The 20,097-nt window shown below is 33.2% G+C and overlaps 1 protein-coding gene and 1 long non-coding RNA gene across 2 annotated transcripts; one reads left to right on the top strand and one right to left on the bottom strand.

The window, feature by feature from the left end:
* The first annotated feature begins 1,763 nt into the window (after positions 1 to 1,763).
* On the top strand, positions 1,764 to 10,689 carry LOC145306094 (uncharacterized). The gene is made up of 5 exons (XM_080148039.1): positions 1,764 to 1,841; positions 3,092 to 3,153; positions 6,601 to 6,665; positions 7,707 to 7,771; positions 10,470 to 10,689. The coding sequence occupies exons 1-5, from the start codon at positions 1,790 to 1,792 to the stop codon at positions 10,598 to 10,600; spliced, it is 375 nt and encodes a 124-aa protein (XP_080004165.1). The 5' UTR covers positions 1,764 to 1,789; the 3' UTR covers positions 10,601 to 10,689.
* A 4,038-nt stretch (positions 10,690 to 14,727) lies between these two features.
* LOC145306116 (uncharacterized) lies at positions 14,728 to 18,900 on the bottom strand. The gene is made up of 4 exons (XR_013874894.1): positions 18,793 to 18,900; positions 17,604 to 17,697; positions 16,666 to 16,711; positions 14,728 to 14,990 (listed from the first exon to the last, which is right to left on the bottom strand). It is a non-coding gene; the product is annotated as an uncharacterized LOC145306116 (long non-coding RNA).
* Between the last annotated feature and the right edge of the window lie 1,197 nt (positions 18,901 to 20,097).

Consider the following 20,097-nt stretch of genomic DNA (forward strand, 5'->3'; position numbering starts at 1 on the left):
AAGCTACTCTATAATTAGAAAAGTCCGCCTGTCCGTCAGACAGACATTCCTAGGGGGAAATGTGATGTTATCTACAGCTATTGAAGATTGAAATTTTAAAATCTACTTGACATTTTTAATTATACCTGTTCCGTTCGAAAATATATAGGTATTCATCTGTCAGTCACGTACATATCATGGACATTTATTTTAATTTCCTATACATATAGGGAACATTCATTTACTTTTTCCTATAAGTTTCTTCTTACATTACGTGCACTGAACATCTGCTCTTTAAATCACTTTGTCCGTATGCTCATTTATTGATGTTAATTGGATTTATCTTTCACTTGACAGTTACAAGATTATAAAGTTAGTTTTTAAACATAATACATTTTTTTAACATTAGTAATTTTATTCTGTTTTCACATTACGCAAAATCTTACAAATTACAGATCCTTTGATCGTATGGCTTTTCTAAAAATAATAATTCTTAACGTCTTTTGTATGACCTGAACCAGAAGTGAACGGAAAACATCTATTAGGCACTTAACACTTACTTCTTTATCATTCAAATAGTAAGAATGGATATAGAATACGTGGATATTATGAAAGATTATCGCGTAGCTGGCTAATATAACGATGCCCCCCATTCCCCCTATCCTTATTATTTATTGCCTCTCCTGACCTTGGAGGAAAGTATTGAACGATATCTGAGGACTATATTAGCAACCTAGATTGACGAAAAAAATTCCCCTGTCATAATATCAACATATTGTGTATATATATTATTATTGTTGTTCTTTATTATTAGCAGTTTGACTTCAGTAAGACATATGATATATTAAAAACTAATGATTTCAAACCTTGTAGGGAGGGGACACTTGACTGTAAATTATGCTAGAGACGAAAACTTTATAAGCATGATTTTAATTTATTTTTGCTTAAAAACTTTGGGTACTCTACGTTTATTAAGTCTTGACTAAATTGTACAAACTACTGCAGTATCTAAACTTTCACTAATAATTTCATTCTACAGAAGTACCAAAGTTATTTTGTAAACGTGAAGTTTTCTATAATAAAAGTCAGTCCGTACGTCCGTCTGTACGTAACGGATATCTTAATCGTTAATAGTATTTTGATTGTACTGTTGAATTCAAACTTTAGTAATCGAACGGTTTATAAAGCATTAAATTTTTGGACATTAATTTTGTATGATACGCAGCATAATTATCATATTCATCTAATTTTTAGAACAATCATTCCTAACACAAAAAGAAACAATATTTTAAGCTAAGCATCTCTAAAATTGAGAAATAAAACTGCTTTAAACAGAAATCTGATTTACGCAATTTGTAACACGTTATGCCACTTTCATGTTCGTTTGTTCTACCGTTTGATTTAATGGATTTGCTTTTATGAGTGTTGTCATGCTTTTTAAAATATTAACGGATCTAGAATAAATCGATAGATCATTGATTCGACAAAATAAGTTTGAATGCATATAGCATCCAGACAACTGGCTGCATAGGTTTAGTACGCACAACAATAATATCGCGCGTTTTTGTGTGCCGTGTACCTTTCGATTCTGATTCAATTGGTATGAAAACAGAAATAGCTAATCGTTACAAATGGACAGACTGACCATGATTATAGGTCTTATTTTGGCGTATATTCAAACCAAATCTTATTAAAATATAAGATAATAATTACGTCATTAGGCCCTTCGAGGGAAAGAACCAATTCTTTACATTTATAGATGAGATATCATTTGATGTTTTTTCATAGATTTTTCAGATAAACTTAAAGTATGGTATCAGCCCTGCCATATATCTTATTCACTCTTTGCATCGGTTTTGCAGGTAGATAGATAGATAGATATATATATAGAAGGATAGATAGATAGATAGATAGATAGATAGATAGATAGATAGATAGATAGATAGATAGATATATAAATAGATATATATATATATATAGAAGGATAGATAGATATATAGATAGATAGTTAATAGATAGATAGGTAGGTATCAGGGAGTAAGGGAGGGGAAAATGGGCAATTAATTCAATTTAAGAGTTTTTGCTGAAAAGCAATGAAAACCAGATTTATCAAGAAAATTTGACCAAAATTCTAAAGGGATTATGGTAATATAATTTAGAACAAAATTAGTTCTAAAGAAAAAATCATTTACTTGAAAATCAAATTACCAATACATTGCAATGTAGTAAACATTCTGTAATGAATCAATAGAAAAATCTTGTTTAGAACTTCGTCAACCCTTCTCATATATTTTAAACTGCCACCTAAATTCAAGGGGTTCTTAGATTGTTTAATACATAAATATCACAGTAGAGTTTCTATACATGAAATGACATTTTCTTGGGGAAAAATATTTGTTAAAACCAGCCATCAATAACAAATTTTTCTGTCTGCTATATTCAAAACTAACTCAGCTAGTTAGCGGGGCATTGCTGCGCTAGTACCCAAAGTCAGTCAGAACCTGCTGAATTCGTGCACATTCCCTTTAAGCCAGTACCAAAAGTCTGAGACTCCTAAAAATTGAATATTCAATCCATTGTCCCCTCCCTTACTCCCTGGGTAGGTATAGATAGATAGATAATGGAAATATTTACATATAGAAGATATTGTGTTATACTTTGTTTATTACTATACTAGCGGCTACGCCCCTATATACCTCCAGAGCACATTAGGGAAGGGGACGCTTGGGTGAAGAGCGAAGTCATATTTTTCTTTCCCGAAAAAGGGAAGGGGGGAAGAAAAAAAAGAGATGGGAGAAAAGGGGGGTTCCCCATCTCTTTTGAAGAAATTTTCTTCCCCCCTTCCCTTTTTTGGGAAAGAAAAATATGACGTAACTGGAATCATGTTCCGCAAAGTAATACAAAATCGGGAAAGATTGTAATGTGTCGCGAAAGGATAAATCACTTTCTAATTCAGTTTACTATAAAGTCAACACTTATTATTGGGTGGTGGGAAGGTGGAAATTGCCCTTATAGTTATAAACCTCCCCTGGACCTTTAAGAAGCTTAATTGTAAATGAGAGCCATATTGGTTCAGCGGTTAACACGATATTAATCTATCTATCTATCGTAGTATCATGTGATGAAATGGAACTCTGTGATGATTATGAATATAATACTCTCCCTCGCATACAGGTAAAGCAGAATCATTATAGAAAAGTAACAGGAAGTTTGTGTATATGTCTTTGTGTCTGTTTGTGTGTACTCTGTAGCTCCTCATAGGTCCTGGGAAGGTTTATACCTATTTTGGATGAGAGTATATACCACCAACCTCCAAAGAGAAATTGCCCTTAGAAAAATTTTACGCTCTTCCCTCCCCTCAATGTTTTTCTTTTTCTTTTTAAAACTAAAAATGAAAATATGGGAGTCAAATGCTCCATCCCCCTCTCTACCTCGTCCTCAAGTGGCCCTAGAAACCTTTAGGGGCGTAGCCTCTAGTTATTAATATTGCATAACTATTCCTGTTACAGTTAGGTACAATTAAGCAAATATATAATCAGAAAGTTTTACATTTTATTTTTAACATGATTTATTTGCAGTTTTTATAGATTTATGGACATGTTTATTCTATTATACACTTAAATTTTGAAATAGTGATTACCACGCCGATTAGGCAAAATGTATTAAGCGAAGCATCTCTAACATCAATTGCGTTGTGAATCTATAAAGTAAATTGATGATCGTTAATTATATTTTGAGCTTTGCCATAAGCTTGTTATCACCCTTGTTTCTGTGTGTTTAATGTAGAAGCAAAGCTACTCTATAATTAATTTTGTCTGTCCGTCTGTCTAACTGTAACACAATTGGAAAAAAAGAATATTATATTTAAAATGGACAGCTAATATTTATGTTGACCAATGAGCATTCACTGAATAAATACTTGAACAATCGGTCATTCTTTAACCCTTTAACTTTAACAGTCGAGCCCCTAGCCGCATCTTGATCGATCAGCGGGAAAACGGAGGCGGATCTTTTTGAAATTTTAATACAATGTTGTGTAGAATGTAAGAAAAGCTTTAGTTTAAAATTTGAAGTATCTAAGTCAAAAATTGTGGTCACATGAGGCTTTTAAAGATTTCTGGAGACCTGCAGGATCATACCTTAAACCTGAAATTAACTTAAACACCTATATTTCATATAAGTATTTACTACTCTAGAGGATATTTTAGTATTTCGGTAAGATAGAATGCTTTGTTTAAGTGAAAAAAATATTTTTGCTCTTTACCTGGATGACCCTGCCAGGTTTGCTGGCATCCTGTGCCCGCCAGGATGGAGACATTCAAACATTTCTTAATCTCAGTTGTGTGTCATATCCATATTTAAAAAGTCACTCAGTTATAGCCCTCTATCTTTTACACACAGAAAATGAGATGGATAAAATCAGAGGGAGTGGCGTTAAACGCCCCCCCCCCCCCATACGTTTAGGGTTAACAGACATTAATTCTTGTTTAACTGAGTTACATAGAAAAACTAGTTGTAGAGTAGCTATGCTACTAAAAAAATTATCTTTCATTTCAAAAGAACAAAAGTTTTTTTCTCTAAAACTACTCGTTCCTATAGTTGACAGATCAATATTTAATTAGAATTATATTTTCAAAATTTACGTCATGCCTCTAAAATTGGATTATACATATATCAATAAAACGTTTTTGTCTCCTTTCTATTTTATTTATGTAATCCCTGTACCTCGAACCCCTTTACGGACACGATAATCCCCTAACTCTAAAAAGGACCTGCAGAATCATACCTGGAATTTAAAATTGACATGGACAATCAGATTCTACATTATTTTTTTAATAATACGGGATATTTTAGCATCCAATCCTTTGCTAAGTTTATAAAGTTTATAAGTCCCACAATTTATTTTTATTCTTGTTGGGTAAATGTCACTATGCTACAAGTTGAACAATTTGTCCTTGTTTTTTAAAGAACAATTAGGTTTCATCGGTACAACTTCACAACCCCCTCCTTCCCCAATTACAAACTACCATGGCCGCACCGCTCAGCCTCCTAGCCTGCCTTAAAAAACATTCCTAAAAGGATATCGCACGTTTGTCTACCAAATATATTTTGGGACTATGCTACTTAGGGATTATGTTATCATTCTTAAACTAAAGTGTATTGTTTTATTCTTTACTAGTGGGTACGCCCCTAGTGGCCTCTAGTGGCACTTTAAGTGTTTGTTTGTATTTTAAATATCTAATTTGATAAATAATGCGTTCAAGTCTCTAAGTAAAAGCGAGAATATTTTTTTAAAGATTCGATTTTTTGGTGATTTCCCTTGGTACGGTGGTGGTACCCTCCCCCAAAATAGTTATAAACCTTACCGGGACCTATGAGAAGCTACCCTGTTAAGGAGAATCCGATCGGTTCAGCAGTTAGTGAAATCCTTTGGTACAAACATACAAACACCCAAACACACAGAGAGACATCCTGTTACTTTATTACAAGTATATGATCGTCTGGAATAGTTAGCTTTTGCTTTAATTGATGTATCACTTTTGCTTTTTTTCCAATGCTAAACCCATGCGGTGCTCCCGAGTACCTAATATAACCTAACCTAACCTTACCTAAAGTAATAGACAAACAAAAAAAAACTATTTTTCAATTAAGAAATGTGGTAGGGATGTAACCAGAGAGGCAGGGGACATTGGGCTGTTGCACTAGTCCCCAAAGTTTTCTTTTTCGTTGCCTGAACAAGTTCAGTTCATTAAGTTGAGATCCAAACGTTTCAACCACTAATTGTAATCTACATTATGGGTAATTTTGTGCATCATCATAGGGGATGTACATCATTTTATCGGCAATTGTCTTAATCCTTTAGATCACTACACTGGGTGTTAAGGTGTTCAACATGATACCTTGTGTGAAAGCTCCCTTTTAAAAGCGAAGCTTTTCTATAATTAGGGTTGGTCCGTATGTCCGTCCGTCCATACGTAACGGATAGCTCTTTTCGTTAATTTAAGCAAGTTAATTGTCCTTTTGATTTCAAACTTTGCATGATGATTTCTCTAGGAGTTAGGTACGATTTAGAAAGCGTAGCAACTCTATAATCGTTACCAGAATATCCGCACGTCCATTTTAATCAAGTTGCATTTTAACGTATTTAACAACAGTTTTTAAGTGATATAATCATCCGATTGATCTTATTTTTGGAGTACTGATTCCTATTACAATAAGGCACAATTAAGGTACAATATTATAAGCGAAGCATCTCTAAAATCAAGTCCTAAAAATGTCAGTATGCCCTTAAACTGTATTCTGTATTTAAGAAGTTTTGCAAGAAATTGAACCCAGTAAGAGTGTCGGACTGATTATGACGTAAAAATAAAAATTAGCCAATGAGAGGCCATTATTGACCAATGGTAAAATGTATAGTGGCCTCTCATTGGCTAATTATTTTTTTACGTCATAATCAGTCCGACACTTTTACTGGGTTCAAGAAATTTAATTTTGTCAAAACATGTAATTTATATTTTGTATATTCAGTTCTGACACAATACAATTGTTAATGTTCGTTTGTCCTTCCATTTCAGAGCTTCGCCTTTAAATGGATGATGCCATCCTAGTTTTATTTTGTAGGTAGATCCAGTGAGAATGGATATACAAATACCACACAAAACTTCTGTTGTCAAAAACTATATTAGGTAAGTGATCCAGCTACTAAGTCAGGCGCGATTCGTGGTTGATTAGTTCATTTAATCTATATTTTTTTTAATTCGTTTTCTTTGGAATGCATGACAAAAAAGTAAGATATGACTGACAAAATTATTCCTTTTGTAAATTCAAACTATTTGACGAAAAAATTAGAGAATGTTTTTAAAAATACCATCGGCCACGGGTTTGGAACATTTTTTTAGGGAAGATTTCTCTTTTAAGGATGGTGGTACCCATCTAAAAATGGAAATAATCCTTCCCCTAATCTATGAGAAGCTTCACTGTAAAGTATAACTATATCTGTTTAGCTGTTAGCGAGATCATTCGGTACACACAGATTAACAGACAGTCGTACATACTTCCTGTTATTTTCTGGCTACAATGTTTTCTCAAAACTATTTCATTCTAATCCAATGGTAGAACGGGTTTTTATGGTTTGGGATAGTTTACTTTCCCTCCTCTCTCTAACTGTTAAACTATAAAGTAATCTTTCGACAGTAAAGTTACAGAATAGAGGGGACGAAAGTTAAATAGATTTACAATTAAAGTTTCAAGAACCCATAATGCAACCTTGTTCATTCTAAGGTGTATATACTTCAAAATTACTCAAGTTCTCTTACAGTTTTAGCATTGTCATTAGAAGAAAAAACTTTGAAAACTTGGGTTGTGTTAAAAGTTTATTGTCACGCTCAGTGAAAAAAGCACAAATTTTGAAGACAAACTTTTTTTGCAAACTTATTTGTCTATGCAGATTAAAGTAGGTAGTGGTTTGGTGTATATATCTGTATTTATAAATTTATTGTTTAGACAATAGAGAAAAAGCAATAGAGGGGGAAGTGGTTAAATAACTGTATGTCCCCTTCTCGAAGACCCTGTGCCGACTTTCAATTGGGTCCTTGTAGACCAACCAACACACCCAAGTCGCTACAAAAGAGCAGAAAGCAGTTTTCTAGCAGACAAAAAAGGTCCCAAACAGCGGGATCCAGGTACCTGTCTGGACATACATCTATACTTATAAATTTATTGTTTAGGCTATTGAAAAGACAGCCTCAGAGTAGCTTGGATTACAGCAGATATCAGGCGTGGAAAAAATTCGGTAAGTCATTTAATACTAGCGGCTACGAGGCCTCTAGGGGCCCTTGAGTGGGGAGAGGTCGTTCGATGCTCGAACATTTAGAGAGTAAGAGGACAGGGGGCTGTTTATTACACGAGTCCCCTAAGTTATAAGATATAGTTTTCTTACTCGTTGGCTTAACAACTTTGGGGACTTTTTGATTTTTGATTGGTTGGTTCATCAAGTTAAGTGTCCAAAAGTTTCAACCACTATTTTTAATTAATTATCAACATATAGAGTAGATAGCATTACTTATGAATCAAAGTAATCATCTAAAAGAATTTAGGGAGCAAATTTTATACAGTAATAAAGCTACCTTTCCCTTTATCTACAAATAAACAACCATTATAATAACAAAAAAATACATAAAGATAACAAGATGTATATATGTACTAAGACACTATTTTGCGTACAATTATATAAAAAAAAAACAAGGACGACAACATCCATAAGTAGATAAGCACAACAAAGTAAAGAAATGATTATTAATCAGCAACTGATCAAAGAAAAGCTAATGATTTTATACTTAAATATGCCCCGTAATCATAGAAATGTAGACAAAAAAATCCGCCTTTTATCTCTAATATTGGCTGAGTAATTAACATATTCTGACAGACAAAGTGAGTTGAAATTTCATTTTTAAAAGCGAAGCTTTTCTATAATTAGGGTCGGTCCGTCCGTCCGTCCGTCCGTCCGTACGTCCGTCCGTCCGAGATAGATAGCTTTTATTCGTTAATTTAGGCATGTTAGAATTGTCCTATCGATTTCAAACTTTGCTTGATGATTCCTGTAGTAGTTGGGTACGATTTAGAAAGCGTAGCAACTCTATAATCATTACCAGAATGTCCGTACGTCCATTTTAAACATGTTAATTTTTCTACTTTTTTTACAACAAATTTTCAAGTGTTTTAATTATCCGTTTGATCTGATTTTTGGTATATTGATTCCTGGGACAACAAAGAACAATATTATAAGCGAAGCAACTCTATAATCAAGTCCAAAAATGTAAGTATGTCCATAAACATTATCCTGTTTTTAAGCAGTTTTTCGACAAATTTACCTACAATTTTGATTCGACATTTATACATTTATGTTCCGATTTTTCAGTTCAGATACTATACAAGTGTTAATGTCCGTTTGTCCTACCGTTTCAGTGCTTCGCTTTTATGGATGTTGTCATCCTTGTTTAAAAGCGAAGCTTTTCTATAATTAGGGTCGGTCCGTACGTCCGTCCGTCCGAGATAGATAGCTTTTATTCGTTAATTTAGGCATGTTATAATTGTCCTATCGATTTCAAACTTTGCATGATGATTCCTGTAGTAGTTAGGTACGACTTAGCAAGCGTAGCAACTCTATAATCATTACCAGAATGTCCGTACGTCCATTTTAAACATGTTGATTTTTCGTCCGAGATAGATAGCTTTTATTCGTTAATTTAGGCATGTTAAAATTGTCCTATCGATTTCAAACTTAGCATGATGATTCCTGTAGTAGTTTGGTACGATTTAGAAAGCGAAGCAACTTTATAATCATTACCAGAATGTCCGTACGGCCATTTTAAACATGTTGATTTTTCTACTTTTTAACAACAAAATTTTATGTGATCTAATTATCCGTTTGATCTGGTTTTTGGTATATTGATTCCTGGGACAACAAAGAACAATATTATAAGCGAAGCAACTCTATAATCAAGTTCTAACAATGTAAGTATGTCCATAAACATTATTCTGTATCAAGCAGTTTTCCAACAAATTTACTTACAATTTTGCTTCGACTCTTTTACTTCATATTCTGATTATTCAGTTTAGACACTATACAATGTTAATGTCCGTTTGTCCTACCGTTTCATGTTTTCATCCTTGTTTGTGTAGATTTCCCCTGAACTATATGGCATGTTAAAGCCTATATGACATTTCTAACATCCACGCCCCTAGAATTTTTTTCTTGTGGAGATTTCTCTTTGGGATTGATGGTGTTACCCTCCCTCAAAATAGTTGTAAACCTTGCCAGGACCTATGAGAAGCTACATTGTAAAGGAGAACCAAAACCGTCAGGCAGAAAGACAGACAGATAAACACAGATCCTGTTACTTTTATATAAGGATTACCAGAGGAACCCCCGCTATATTTTCCCAGTTTGGGTTCAAAACCGATTAATATCTCATTATTAATACTGAAAAATCATGTATCGTGTTGTAATATATCCAGTTTTCTACAATATTAAAAAATACAATGATATAAAATTAAAACCAGTTTTGTTGACCGGTGCATTTTCAGCATCTTGGGGCTAAAAAATTTTGTTTTAATTTTATCATTATACATTTTTATATCTTGGAAAGCTGTTTATAATACAATAATGTGATAATAGTTATTTCTTTCATCATTATAAGATTAAAACCAGTAATAGTGTCGGACTGATTATGACGTAAAAAAAATTAGCCAATGAGAGGCCATTATTGACCAATGGTAAAATTTATAGTGGCCTCTTATTGGCTAATTATTTTTTTTACGTCATAACAGTCCGACACTTTTACTGGGTTCATCTTATGATTGTACACTTTTATATTCGTAGAAAACTGGATATAATACGATGCTAGACATAGTTTTTTCGTATGGCTGAGAACCGGTTCCTATCCACCGGATTCGAATGAATACGAGAAATAACTATCTTATATTTTCAGCACAGCGGCTGAAGCAATGTGACGAGTCCGGTGGAAACTGTACACAAAATTTCTTCTACAAAAACAAGAAATTTATGAGAAATCGAATAAACAGCACAATGGCTAAGTGGCTCATGGCGACTATGGGTTAGACAGAGATGTTGTTCAAATTAGTAGCTCAAAGTAGCTTGGTGTATAGTCCCTTTCGTGACAACGCCCCTTATAGGCGTTTCTTCGTATTTTCACAGTAGATTTTTTCCTATTTCTAACCCCTGTGGGGGGCTCTAACCCTGTGGGGCATTCACCTAACCCAATATAACAAAATCTAACCTAAAATAACCTATGAATAATCAAAAGCCATTTTAAAAATACGAGAATCACCCCTTAAGTATTTTTTAGTTTTCAAAAAGTATATCAGAAAAATGGATATAAAATACGTGGATATTGTGAGAGATTCTCGCATACCCTGATAAAATGTTTCTCTCAGCTGGCTAAAATAGAACGATACACCCATCCCACCCCTTATGACTTTAACCCTTTCTCTCCCCTGGCCATGGAGGAAAGAATTGACCAATTTATAGGGACCATACTAGCAACCTAAATTGACGACAAAAAATCCCTGACAAAATATCCACGTAATCAATATCCATTGTCAAAAACTTGTAACACAGTTTTGGATTTTCTAATATTTGAAATTGCCTCTAAAATTAACCTGACACCTTGTTAAAATACAAGCTTATTTTAATATCTTGCTGGTAAAAGTGTCTGACAAAAAAGGACAAATTAAACACTTTTTGCCGATTGACGTCAATCGTGAAATCGTGAAAAGAATTGTCCCCTGTTTTCTGAGACATTTTACCACCTTCCAGAAAATTCATTCCTAGGTCACTACTATTTAACTCTGTAATTTATAATTGTTACTTTTAAAAGATTTAAATATTTTTTCATAATAATTGATAAATTACAGTTTTGTTGACCCAGATGAGCTGTAGGTCCGAGTCAAATGAATTTAATCCATGAAAAAATACACATCTCATTGGTGATTTTTTTACATATCTCCGGACAACTGTCTATGAAACCATAAAAGAATTATGTATATGTATATTAACCGATAACAATGTTTAAAGCCAAAAATAACTGTTTTTTAGTGTCTTGATTATGGTTGTCAAATGCATTTTTGAGGTCCATAAAAAAGTATTATAATGTATGTATTTATATTTTATTAAAATGTTTAGTAGTAAAGCTACTCATAAATAAGAGCATGTCCGTTTAACCGTGTGTAATTAGACGTTAGTTGAAATCCATTGTTAATGCAAAAAGTATTATAAGTATAAAATCATAGGAGGGTTATTCACATTTCGATTTTATCTAACTTTTGGAGATTTTAAATATAATTTTTGAAGATTTTTACTAAAATAATTTCGGTGATTTGGTTACTATAGCCGATTCAGCGATACTTATTAAAAAAAAAAAAAAGTATAGTAAATATATTCTGTCTAAACTTGAGTCTACAGCGTCTACGCAGTATAGCAGCTCTCTGTTGTTGCTGTGCTACTTATGGATACACCAATTCTTATTTTATTAATGAAATATTTACATAAGAACCTATTTTATAAACTTTATTTACATATATCAAACTATTTTTAAACCAATAATCAATTTTAAATATTAAAAAAAATTGAATTAAAGAAATATTCTATCTATTTTTTTCAACTATTATGTTATATTACCAAAAAATGACATGAATTTTGAAATGTATTATGTTATTATTGGGTTTATTTTTACTTATTTACATGAATGAAACATTATTAGATTTCTGTCATGTTTAAAAATAGAGGCATATAAGAATTTAGAGGTGTCAAAATTATGAATAAAAATAGTAAAACCTGATTCGTTTTGATATAGCTTTTTTCAGAGTTGTTTAAACTTATAGTCAGGGATCTAAAGGGATTAGACAATGGCCCATAAATGAATGTTCATCTACTGTAGATTACAATTAATGATTGAATGAAACCTTTGGACACTCAACTTAATGAACCAAACATTGACAATTTTTAAAAAAAATCGTCAAAGTTGTTAAAGGACGCCTGCAAGAAATAATACGCTTTAACTGCTGAAAGACTGCCACAAGAAGACCCAATACCCCAAATTTAAAGCCTTCAGCTTCAATAACAAAAAAGTTCTAGGCATTTCAAATAGCATTTTATGTACAATGGAATTTTTGAAAGATTTCCAATGCTCATAAAAGAAAAAACAATATTAAATTACGTCGCCTAGACACAAAATTATAACCTTATCTTTGTCAGAAACTTAGATTGCCTGTAACTGATTACATTTTTACAATAAAAACACCACATTTCATTGTCAAAATCTATGAAAAAAAATTCGATTTAAATTGCATTTTTAAACGAAAATCATAGCGGAAACAAAGGGGTAAACTAATACAAGCTTAGCTGTGATTGGTTGTTAAGCTGATTCAGCCTTCTGATTAGCTACAGTACATTCGGTACAACGCAAGTAAAACTTAATTTTTTTTAATGATTTTGACTGTAAAAATGGGTATTTTTATTGTAAAAATATAATTAGTTACTGGAAACCTAAATTTAAGACAAAAATAAGCTTATAATTTTGTTTCTAGGCCACGTAGTTAAATTTCAAAGTTTTCAACATGAGCATTGCAATTCTTTCAAAATTTTCATTGTACATAAAATGTCATTTTAAAATGCCTAGAACTTTTTTGTTATAGAAGCTGAAGGCTTCAAATTTGGGGTATTTGGTCTACTTGTGGCAGTCTTTCAGCAGTTAAAGCGTGGTATTTTTTGCTGGCTTCCTTTAATCAACGAATAAGATAAATGGTACTCTAAAACTTTTGGGACTAGTGTGATAAACACCCCAATGTCCCCTCCCTGACTTACAACTTAGTATATTAGTTAATCACTTTGCAAAAAAAAATTAAGCCGTCCATCTTGAATAGTAGTCTAGAAAATCATATGGAGCGGCTGACTGACGGATAATTAGAGTGAACTTTCTAAAAAAAGTAACCCCAATTGCTTCTCTATTCTTATAACTGTATAATTTCATGAATAAACCTTCTATTAATTTTTCATTACCTCAATTATTTTTCATGCATAATTTGGCATGAAAAAAAGTTTTTTTTCCTTATTCCCAGGGACCTTAAGGGATAAGACAATGGACGATAAATTCATGTACGCCATTATAACATTAATAATCATAACACAAATTAATTACTTTTGTCTGTTAATAGAGAAACTACTCTGTAATTCACTTTCTCTGTCTGTCCGTCCGTCAGTTCGTAACACCATGAGGGGAAATATCAATTGTTCAAGATGGACAGCTGAGCTGGATCTTTAAATGATTTCAATGGTGCACTAAACCACCTGCGCAGAATTTCAGCCAATCACAGCGCCGCATTTTGTAAAATACTCCGCTGTGATTGGCTGAAATTTTGCGCGGGGTGGTTTAGCGCACCATTGAAATGATTTAAAGATCCAGCTCTGATGTTTATTTTTTTGAAGATTCCCTTTATCAATGATCATTCAGTGGGTTATTTACTTTTTCCGTCTGTCTGTCTTAAAAATATAAATCTTTAAAATCATAAAAATAAATAAGAAAAGTTGGCGATTAAAGGTTTCGTGATTTTTTATCTAAGATATTTATTTTCCATATTTTAATAACACCCCATGAGTGCTTCGCTACTTATGGATGTTTTCATCCTTGTTAATTTATTTATAAATTGTGTTTAATAATAATAAATGTAATAAAATAATCAATATTGTAATAATTTGAATCCAAGTACCTAAAATTTTATCAAAATGTGTTTAATATCAAATTTAAATAAACAATCCATTCTGATTTTCTTACTTTTAAAAGCGAAGCTTTTCTAAATTTAGGGTCCTAGTCTGTACATAAGGGTCAGCTCTTATCGTTGATTTAGGCATGTTAGAATTGTTTTATCGATTTCAAACTTTGCATGGTAATTAACCTGTTACAGCTGCAGAGAAACAGAAAATAGCCTAAAACAACCCCAGGACCAGTAGGTATATTACCTGAAGAGTAGAATCCGATCGGTTCAGTGGTTACCGAGATCTTAAGGGACAGACGGACGGACAGACATACATCAAGCTACTTTGTATTATAGATATAGAGTATTGGTCCCATTACAAGCCTTGGGTTCTCTAGATGATGTCTTAGAGTCGAAAAAATACCCTTAATTATTGTTTTAAAAAGACCATTAAATTCAATATCCAAAAACAGAAAAATCGCAATAATATTATATATTTTTCATTCAAATTTATTTATACATAAAACATCATTTATTATTTTAATAAAATAAAATATATAAATGTACATTGGATTTTCATTTCAGTCTCTTGTACAAGTGTATAAAGAAATATCAGCTTGTTGTAGGGAAAAAAGGGAAATAAACTTTGAAACGAGTAGATAACTATAAATGAAAATAAAGTTTATTCTTCTGCAGCTTCTGCGAGTTCCTGGCACTTGGCGTCAACTCGAACTCGTGACCTAAACAGTTAAAATACAGGTAACTGGACAATGTGTCCCAAAAATCAGCCATGTGACGTCATAAACATAAGGAAGGATAAGTGGGAAAGAAAACCCATAAAAAAAGAGATGGATAATCCCACATTTTTATGACGTCACATGGCTGATTTTTTATTACAAATACAGACTGCTGCTTGGTTAGGAATGTGTCATTAAAAAATAGTAAGCATAATTTTATAAGCAAAGAATTTAAACGTCTGATGGTCGTTCTGTCTGTTGGATAAAAACTTTAAAACTTGTTATGAGGTATAATAATGAGTTTTATTATTCCTATCACTTATAGGCAGGGGCGTCCAAGCTTTTTTTTTTGGGGGGGGTAAAAAATTTTAGGGGGGGGGTAATTCGTGTTTGGGGGGGGTAAAATGGCGCGCGAAGCGCGCCGAAATTTTTTTTTACCCCCCCCAAAATTTTTACCCCGGGGGTAAAATTTGATTGGGGGGGTAATTACCCCCCCTAAATTCTGTTGGGGGGGGTAAATACTCCCCCCAAATCTGTTGGGGGGGGTAATTACCCCCCCAAACTAATTTACCCCGGGGGTAAAATTTTTGGGGGGGGTAATTTAATTATGTAAAAAAAGCACCTACCTAATCTATTAAGTTAATAATAAGTACTATCTTATAACATAAAGTAGTAAGTAAGGTTTATTTGACTATAGCTTCAGATTTCATTACTTTTAATACTGAGTTCTCCTTTTTAGGAAAGCTTCACATAGATCCCATGATGGTTCCACACTATTATAGGTCAATCCTTTGAGTGGTTTTAGGCTATTTTTCTCCTCCCTTTTTACCCTTTAGAAAACACGAGTTCTTAGATGCTAAGGGCGCAACTACTATTCAAATATATAGTAGTATCTCATTCTTTAGAACATAAAAATACAATAATTAACTCACTAACCAATGAACCAATATGATTTTACTTTAAAGTGAAGCGTCTTATAGGTCCTGGTAAGTTTTATAACTAGTTTTGAGACACCCTGACATCCTCCCAAAAGAAATCTCCTATAGAAATTCTTTTTCATTATTTAATGAAATATTTAATTTAGTTAGGTATCTATTTTATGGAATCTTCAGTGCTTTACAATTACATCATAGATCCCCGGGATGGTTTTAGCCCTTATAAAGGCCCAAGCAAATAAAACATGATCAAACTATTAAATTTTTTGTTATCATGGTTAAGAACTGTTTTAACTGGTTGGACAGTAAAATTTTTTTTTTAAAGAACATTCAATTTGGGGGGGGGGGTAAATACCCCCCCCAAAAAAATTTTTTTTTAAAGAACATTTATTTTGGGGGGGGTAAATACCCCCCCCCAAAATGGTTTGGGGGGGGTAAATACCCCCCCCAAAATGGTTTGGGGGGGTAAATACCCCCCCCAAAATCGTTGGGGGTGCCTACGGCACCCCCAAGGTAGGGGTAATTTTTTTTTGGGGGGGGGTATTGTTCACAAAATTTTGGGGGTGCCAAATGGCCCATTACCCCCCCCCCTTGGACGCCTATGCTTATAGGAATGGGGTTCTACACCAGCAAGACCTATATCTGCGTTCTTCTAGCCCTGTTGGGGGCTACCCATATTTTTTTTTTCAAATAAACGGGGTGGGCACTTTAAAGGCGGGGAGGGAGGGGGCATTGTGTGTTACCTGAAAGGGTTTGAGAACTGGCACCAAACCGGTTTTTCTTCTTTCTCTATAATAAGATAAAATTAAGCCATTCCTGTCCCCAAATCTTAAAGGTCTAAAAAATCTATCTCTATCCATCTATCTATCCATATATCTATCCATCTATCTATCTATCTATCTATCTATCTATCTATCTATCTATCTATCTATCTATCTATCCTATCTATCTATCTATCTATCTATCTATCTATCTATCTATCTATCTATCTATCTATCTATCTATCTATCTATCTATCTATCTATCTATCTATCTATCTATCTATCTATCTATCTATCTATCTATCTATCTATCTATCTATCTATCTATCTATCTATCTATCTATCTATCTATCTATCTATCTATCTATCTATCTATCTATCTATCTATCTATCTATCTATCTATCTATCTATCTATCTATCTATCTATCTATCTATCTATCTATCTATCTATCTATCTATCTATCTATCTATCTATCTATCTATCTATCTATCTATCTATCTATCTATCTATCTATCTATCTATCTATCTATCTATCTATCTATCTATCTATCTATCTATCTATCTATCTATCTATCTATCTATCTATCTATCTATCTATCTATCTATCTATCTATCTATCTATCTATCTATCTATCTATCTATCTATCTATCTATCTATCTATCTATCTATCTATCTATCTATCTATCTATCTATCTATCTATCTATCTATCTATCTATCTATCTATCTATCTATCTATCTATCTATCTATCTATCTATCTATCTATCTATCTATCTATCTATCTATCTATCTATCTATCTATCTATCTATCTATCTATCTATCTATCTATCTATCTATCCATCTATCTTTCTATCCATCTATCTATCTATCTATCTATCTATCTATTAATGTATCTATCTATCCAATTATTTTCTTACCTTCTCCTTCTTCACCACCAGCTGCTTTTTTGCCAGCGGCTCCACCTTTTTTGCCAGCGGTGGCGGCTGCTGCAGCTTCCTCAGCAGTTGCAAACTAATGCAAAGACAACTTAGAGTCAATCTTATGGAGAAAAAACACCAAAATAGCCAAGAACCATCAAGGGAAACGTGTAAATCTTCCCCACGCTTGAGAACTCAATCGGTTCAGTGGTTAGTTATATCTTCATAGGCGTCCAAGGGGGGGGGGGGGTAATCGGCCATTTGGCACCCCCAAAATTTTTTGAACAATACCCCCCCCAAAAAAAAATTACCCCTACCTTGGGGGTGCCGTAGGCACCCCCAACGATTTTGGGGGGGGGTATTTACCCCCCCAAACCATTTTGGGGGGGGTAATTAAAAAAAGGAGAACTCAGTATTAAAAGTAATGAAATCTGAAGCTATAGTCAAATAAACCTTACTTACTACTTTATGTTATAGGATAGTACTTATTAACTTAATAGATTAGGTAGGTGCTTTTTTTACATAATTAAATTACCCCCCCCCCAAAATTTTACCCCCGGGGTAAATTAGTTTTGGGGGGGTAATTACCCCCCCCCCAACAGATTTGGGGGGAGTATTTACCCCCCCAACAGACTTTAGGGGGGGTAATTACCCCCCCCCCAATCAAATTTTACCCCCGGGGTAAAAATTTTGGGGGGGGTAAAAAAAAATTTCGGCGCGCTTCGCGCGCCATTTTACCCCCCCAAACACGAATTACCCCCCCCCAAAAAAAAAAGCTTGGACGCCCCTGTATATCTTACTACTTGATATTTTAGGATTTATATATATTCCCTTTTTTTAAAAAGCAGAAGGCCTATCAGTCAAGCTCAATTATGATCATAAGAAGCGAAGCCTTAACCACATGAACAGACAAATCTCAATTAAAGAGTAACTTTATGCAAACAAATAGTTTTGGGTATAGTCTCTTTCGTGGCAACGCCTCTTAAGGTGCGTTTCGTCGTATTTTCTCAGTTGCTTTAGTAAGGTTACTTTAGAATAGGTTAGTTTTTTGCCCCGCAGGGTTAGTGCCTCCCGCAGGGGCTAGAAATAGGAGAAAATCTGCTGTGAAAATACGACGAAACGCCCTTTAAGTGGCGTTGTCACGAAAGGGGCTATACCCATAGTTTTCTTATAAGGCTGTTATACTTACTGTTGGTGATCTTTTTGCAAGTTCATGAGGGTGGCCCACAACGGCACTTAATAGCAGACAGACAGTAAAACACAACAAAAATAGGTTCCGAAGTCCAAACATTTTTAAATTCTAAAACAAGAAAATTTTTCAAAAATTTTAAAAAGTTTATTGGAGTTGAATTTCCGAATTTTTTATTTGCTTTCATAATTAACTAATCAAGTGCATCCATGCAAAACAAATCATCCAATAATACACATGTATTTTGACAAGGTTACTCAGTGTTACGGACTGACGGAGATTATATATGTGCTTCGCTACTAAAAATTGGGAAAATCTAAGAATATAAGTGTTTGTTTTTGTATCTTAAAATAAAGAATATATTTTCCCTATAATTATAGAAAGTTATTTACATAAAACAGTTATACAATTTGTTTTTGGCAAAAATGATACTTCAAGTGCAGTTTTGGTGGTCCTTATGCTCTGATTTATTAAAAATAAAATCATATTTTAGAAATTTATATAATAAATAATTTTGCATAATGTAAAAGTACAAAAGATGATAGATAGAAAAAAAATATAATAATATTTCATTAGGCAACTTTTATTGATATTAATTGTAATTGTCAAAACTTAATAAGCAGAATATTTATTTAAATGTACAAAAAAAATTGTATATAACTTGTTGCGTAAAAACAGGATACTGTTAAAGGTAGATGATTAAAGTCCCTCAACAGATTATGACGTCATACGATAGAATAGCCAATGAGAGGCCAGTATACACTGTAATTGACCAATGGTAAAATTTATGTTGGCCTTTCATTGGTTATTTTATCATATGACGTCATAATCTGTTGAGGGACTTTAATCATCTTCTGTTAAAGGACATACTTACATTTTTGGAAATGTTTATTGAAATGCTTCGCTTCGAATATTGTGTCTTATTGTCCTAGGAGTCATTGTTCCAAAAATCAGATGAAAAGGATAATTATACCACATTAAAATTCTTGTTCAAAATCATATTAAGTTTTATATTGACAAACGATTGGTAACGATTATAGAGTTGCTACGGTTTTTGAAATCGTACTTTGAAATCAATAGGACAACAATAACATACATAATTCATCAGAAAATGTACGGACGAACGATCATATAGACTCTAATTGTAGAAAAACTTTGCTTATAATAATTATAGAAAAACTTTGCTTTAAGAATTCATCACCAAATCGAAGTACAGATATTTTAACTGTATATAAAAATGAAAATTGCATAACATAATGATTGGTTTGGTAGAAATTTATGAAATGGTCGGATATACCCAGACAT

Source organism: Acartia tonsa, chromosome 14 (genome assembly GCF_053477335.1).
Source record: "Acartia tonsa isolate MP-2025a chromosome 14, ASM5347733v1, whole genome shotgun sequence".
Lineage (NCBI taxonomy): Eukaryota > Metazoa > Arthropoda > Copepoda > Calanoida > Acartiidae > Acartia > Acartia tonsa.

Coding starts and splice junctions, on each gene's coding strand:
- LOC145306094 (XM_080148039.1), top strand. CDS start 1,790: ATGGTATCAGCCCTGCCATATATCTTATTCACTCTTTGCATCGGTTTT. Junction 6,666..7,706: donor GTTGTCAAAAACTATATTAG/GTAAGTGATCCA, acceptor TTTATTGTTTAG/GCTATTGAAAAGACAGCCTC. Junction 7,772..10,469: donor TCAGGCGTGGAAAAAATTCG/GTAAGTCATTTA, acceptor TTATATTTTCAG/CACAGCGGCTGAAGCAATGT.